General features: G+C 37.2%; 1 protein-coding gene across 3 annotated transcripts in view; it reads left to right on the forward strand.

Moving 5' to 3' along the window:
* RTN1 (reticulon 1) overlaps positions 1-5,533 on the forward strand; it is a 349,490-nt gene extending 343,957 nt beyond the window's left edge. For all 3 annotated transcript variants that reach the window (XM_045566307.1, XM_045566298.1, XM_045566316.1), the window contains 3 exons: positions 240-286; positions 372-430; positions 4,744-5,533. In XM_045566307.1, coding sequence (XP_045422263.1) covers positions 240-286; positions 372-430; positions 4,744-4,786 — 149 coding nt within the window. In that variant the 3' untranslated portion in view covers positions 4,787-5,533. The remainder of the gene's footprint in view (positions 1-239; positions 287-371; positions 431-4,743) is intronic.
* Positions 5,534-6,000: the final 467 nt, after the last annotated feature.

The raw sequence follows: 6,000 nt of genomic DNA on the forward strand, positions 1-6,000 counted from the left end.
AGATCCATTTTTATCTTGGGAGGGCACAATCTACCCTTATTCTGGGAATAATGACATAATTGTAAAGGGCTCAGCATCCTTTCATTTTCCATATGAACTGTACTGTCGTCTTCTATCTAGAATGCTGGTTATTCCAAATAATGCTATAATGGCATATAAATGTTATATAAAAATGTGTCTATAAGCTTATTCTTCTTGATAACTCAGAATTTTAATACTGTATTTGTTTTTCATCCCAGCTGTGGTTTCAATGTTTACTCTACCTGTAGTGTATGTTAAGCACCAGGTAAGTTCTGTGCAATGACAAACATTCACATTAAATTTTGTCCTCATGATCTTTGAATGTGCTCATCAGTTCTTTCTCTCTGTAGGCACAGATTGACCAATATCTGGGACTTGTGAGGACTCACATAAATGCTGTTGTGGCAAAGTAAGTTCCATAGTGCAATTCATAAAAAGGAGAGAGACTATCTAAAGCAGGCATTTGAGTGGATTAAGTAGGGGTAATAAGAAGACAGTAAAATAATAAATTGATTTATGATCATTCACTTAGTTGAGTCATATATTCACTCCCTTCTCAATTATATTATTTTAGAAAATAAGTACAAATTTTAAAACTCTCAATTAAATAAAACCCAGTGGTTCATTTCAGGTTTCCTGATGAATGAGTTTTAATGAATGAATAATACTAAGCCCTATCTGAGGTCTGGCCCATGCCCAAGAATCAGATGGGCTGGAGGAAAGAAGGAATCCTGGTCCAGAAAAGTAAAACTAACAGTTTAGTTGAAATAAAAACAATTACCTTAACAAAATTTTCAACCTTTTAAACAATGAATAGCACTAACTTTTTAAACCATTGAAATTATTTTTAAAACTTTAAAATACATAAAGTATTTGTTACCTAAATATTGTAAATTAGACCATTTTAACCCGACAAGTGTGTGTGATTGTTTGTTTAATTAACACCATTGCTTTTTAAACCTTAGTCTTAAACAGACCCTACTTTATGAGCTACCTCAGGTATTAGGAGATAAATGATTTCAGTTTTACATATCCATAGCTAACAGGGTCATTAAACTTAGTAGTTTTCCCCAATTCTTGCATTGTATTTTTGGGTCTGCCATCATCTACAATGATAGTTTTCATATTGTCACTATTATTCAAGATTTTGTTTTAATCATAATCTTCAACTACAAACACATGTCACCAAAGGACGTAACCTGTCCCCAGAAACTCCAGCTAGTAGTCTGATAATTATGTGGCTGGCCCGAGGTGATGGTCAGATTTAAAGGAAGGCATTTTAGACAGTCAAAGATATATAATAACAAAATAAGTAAGAAAGGACAACCAATTTAAATTAGCGTTCCTCTGCTATGAGATTATATATCATCTGCTTCAGTTTTCTCCTGAAGTTTATAAATTTTTGTCTTTTACTGGGTACTGTTTACGTTCTTCCTCCTAATGTCATTAGGAACTCACAGAATTCTATGTTGAATTTAGATCTATAACAGATCTACAACACATTTCAAAATGCCTGAAATTATCAGCTTGTACTCAAGTATAACCAATACCTAATGAAATCAACAAACCAAGGATAAAATAATCATTCTTTTGTATGAAGAAGTGGCAGCAGAGCATAGTGTAAGACTTGGTAGTACCCAAACCTGGGGAACTGGTTTAAAAATACTAATTCCAAGAGTCCACACAGACCTAAACAATAAGAATTTCTAGAATTGGTGACCTGGAATTTATACTTTAATGAGCTCCCCAGGTGACTTTTTGGCAAAAAACACCAGAATAGGAGTTTGGAAACTAGAAGACAGACATTCTAGACCTAAGTTGTCCAATACTGAGTATGGGGATCTTGACAAATCACATGTATTAAGTCTTTTATTTGGCTGGTTGGTTGGGTTCAAAAAGCAGAAAACCTGTTATGTTCTGGATACTTCATGTAACAGGCATAGAGAGTATAAAGATGAATGAAATGATCCCAGCCCTGGAAGAGGTTTAAGCCTATTGGGACAGACAAAATTGTAAAGAAATAACTATAAGATGGTATAATAACTACAGCAGAGCTGTGCAAAACAAATAACTATAAGATGGTATTAATAACTACAGCAGAGTTGTGCAAAAGACTAAAGTCAGGGAGATGAGGAAACAGTTGTTCCTTCCTGGAGGGATAAATGGAAAGCCACTAGATAAGGTGGCATTTGACCTGGCCCCTAAGGATGGGTAAACATTCATCAGGTGGATGATGAGGAGAAAGACATTGCAAGAGGAAGAGATAATATAAGCAAAGATACAGAAGCATGAAAATGTCAGGTCATGTTCAGGAAGCAGTGAGTCACCCAGTGCGTCTAAAGCTTAAGTGAGTGGAAAGATCAACTAGAAAGAATATAGAAAGAGAGGCTAAGGCAGGTGGTGAATGCTTCAGGGAGTTTTGACTCTGACCCAACAGGAAATGGCTAGCCCTTTATGTTTTAAAGCAAGGGATGGATGTAATCAGAATCGTGTTTTATGAAGATCACTATGGCAGTCTACAGAGAGAAGAATTGGAGAGATGTGGCAATCAGCTAGGAGGCTGTCATAACTCAAAGTGATAAGGACGTGGGCCAGTTAAAATGGAGGCAAAAGAGAGACGGCAGAGAATATAACATACATACAATGCTGTTGTTAAATTACAATTAGAGATCAAGGCAGTGAAAAGGAATAGAAAGAAAACATGTTAACCATGAGAACTAATATGGTTTCTATAACTGAGCTTTACTCAAGAGTTGGCTGTGAGCTTCTTGGTAGGTAGGACAAAAAGTGAAACTGGGTAAGTTACAGGGTTCTTGTCAGAAAGGAGGAAACAGCAGTCCTTCAAAAGAACCTGTTTTGCCTGGCACTAAATTTTGAAGGAAATTTCTTGGTGGCATCTTATCTCTAAGGCCTCTTCAAGCTCTGAAATTCTGATTCCATGTTAGAATAATTCCAGCAAAAGAATGTACACCGTTTTAGTGGAACAGTTAAGAACATGATCTTTAGAATCAGATTGACTAATCTGACTCCATTTCTGGCATTTTTAGCTCTATGAGCTCATCATGTTATTTGACTCTATGAGCATATTTCTTTTTTTTTTTTTTTTGAGACAGAGTCTCACTCTGTTGCCCGGGCTAGAGTGAGTGCCGTGGCATCAGCCTAGCTCACAGCAACCTCAAACTCCTGGGCTTAAGCGATCCTACTGCCTCAGCCTCCCAAGTAGCTGGGACTACAGATATGCGCCACCATGCCCGTCTAATTTTTTGCATATATATTTTTAGTTGGCCAGATAATTTATCTCTATTTTTAGTAGAGACGGGGTCTCACTCTTGCTCAGGCTGATCTCGAACTCCTGACCTCGAGTGATCCACCCACCTCAGCCTCCCAGAGTGCTAGGATTACAGGCGTGAGCCACCGCGCCCGGCCGAGCATATTTCTTTAGCTGTAAATTGGGAATGTTAATACTTACCTCATAAGGTCATTGGTGATTAAATGATGTAATGTCTGTGAAGTATTCTTACTTGGACATAGGAAACACTCAATAAATATTAGACAGCATCATCATCATCATCATCCTGTTACTGCTTAGAGATCAGTGCGGGGGGATATGGAGGACAGTCCCAGACTGGGCCAGGATACCCCAGTGCCACTTGCTCCTCCACACTGAGTGACCCTGTCCAGGTCAGTGGACCTTTCTTTGTCTCCATCCTCCAGCTCTAAAATGAGGGTTAATAATAACCTTATAACACTGCTTAGAGTTTTGAAAATGAGGAAAAAAGGATTCAGATTATAAAAGGCAAAATAAACATTGTAGAGGGAATTAAAGCTTTATGTGAAACCATGATAAGAAATCTGCTTTAAGTGAATACAACTTCCTATATCCACGTTATATTCTAGGGTGATAAAATGGCCTGTGACTTTACCTAGAAGCTCCCTTTGTGATCTCTGATAAATCTCAGAGAATGAAGTACATCCCCAAAACTGATATTGGACAGGAGCTGTCCTGATTTTCAAATGAGAATAGATTCTAGAAATGATCGTCCGATGAATTGAAGACCTAATTTCAAGCAAAGATCTAGAATGAATTAGTAAAATTGTAGGTACTCAGAATAGATGTTATATATATGTTCACTCAACCGGTGGGTCATATAGACTGCTCTAGTCAGCGAGTGTTCTTATTTCAGTGAGGTACTCAACAAGTCTTCCTAGTGTCATTGTGGAGAAAAATGGAGATGTACGGACTAGGACCCAGGATTCTTAACTCCAGTTCTGGGTAGCTTGACTACGCCTGGGGTGAACACAGTTTCCTTTGCCTGGCACTATCCCTGGTTATGCTCATGTTCCTGGCATAGTTAGTCATAGCACCCTCTTTCTCTTTCAGAAATGTCCCAGATTGGGTGGTAAATGATCACCCTAACGATATCACAGCTTCTGTAATCCTAAAATGTCGACATGTTCAGCTACCTAGAAAGTTACAATTTAAAGAATGTGGCTTTCTTCCAGTTTTCTTTTTTTGCTTTTTTTTTTCATTATTCAATTTTCACTTCCTTCTTATTGCTTTATAGAAGAGTGTTTATAGACACATACGTAAAAACTATAATATCTTCTGGAATATTAAGCTATTTTCACTTAGCTAATTAAAGCAACAACACATAATGAATACATAATATTATTGCATGAATAACACTTGTGAATTATTACCTTTTGATATTGTCTTTTTAGGATTCAGGCTAAAATCCCAGGAGCTAAAAGGCACGCTGAGTAAACTGATGTCCCACCGGGGACTGGACACAAACAGGAATGTCTGGAGTGGTAACAGCTCTTCTTACTCATTACTGCAAATTGATTGTTTCCCCCCAGTACCATAATCTTAGAGACAAACTTTCAAACAGCTGTTTTTAGGCTGTTCCTGTACTCTTAGGATATTTGAGTCACTTGTGTCAAGCACTAAAGTATAGAGAAAAGTGTATTAGATGTGGTTTTTAATTTTGTGTTGCTAAAAAAAGTGCATGATGGTGAGAGCCCAAGTTATCTTTCCTTCTTCAGTGTTCTTCTCCTCTCTGCAATGCTTCTGTAGCTTCTAACGTCCCTTGTGGCTAGGCTTTTCCTGCCGAGTGCACTGATGCAATAGTGGAAATTGCTTATATGTCCTTGGGTTGCTGGTTGGATTAATCTTTAATAACAATATATAGAATTGTAGACTGATGTTTTAGCATTTTTCCAACACACACAACGTAAAAATAAAAACAGTCGACCGTACTTATGGTAATCAGTTTTGTATAACTTAAAATAATTAAATAAATGAATAAACCCAAAACAAACATGCAGTACTTTTGTTGTATGGGATTGGTGGGCTGATTTACATGTATGGTAACTAAAAAGTGCCAGCATGTTAACTTTATTACGATTTGTATTCCTTTCTCTGTAGTTCCTAACGGACTCAGTTATGGACTCTGGATATTTGCACTTATGTACTTGATACTGAATGCATAAATAAATGTTACTAAATGTAGAAAGTTCTTCCTCTCTTCTCATGCATGGTCTTACCGGAAAACACAAGAGCTCTAAGAGACAAAATCACTTGACATTTTGGGAGGGCTGAGACCAAGTGCCTGCCTTGTTTCTCTCTCTAGGACTACAGGGTCAAACTCCAACTTGACTTATGGCTTCTTGGGGTTATTAATAGAAAACTGAATAGTAGTAACTGGAAAATATTCTTCATACTGCACTCTGGTGGGTGGATACAGTCATTTTAAATAGTGTTTTTAAAAAACTTGAAAGTGACATAAATCCTTACATAAACTTTTATAGCAATACGCAGCACAACACTGGCATAAAACAATTGTAATTGCTATGAACTCACTCTTTTGGTAATTATTTATTGAGCACTGACTGTGTGCCAAGCACTAAGAATAGGGCTGTGAATAAGAAATGACAGTTCCTGCCCTCACCATGCTAAGTCTTCCAACAATTGCTCGC

This window comes from Lemur catta, chromosome 1, assembly GCF_020740605.2.
Source record: "Lemur catta isolate mLemCat1 chromosome 1, mLemCat1.pri, whole genome shotgun sequence".
NCBI lineage: Eukaryota > Metazoa > Chordata > Mammalia > Primates > Lemuridae > Lemur > Lemur catta.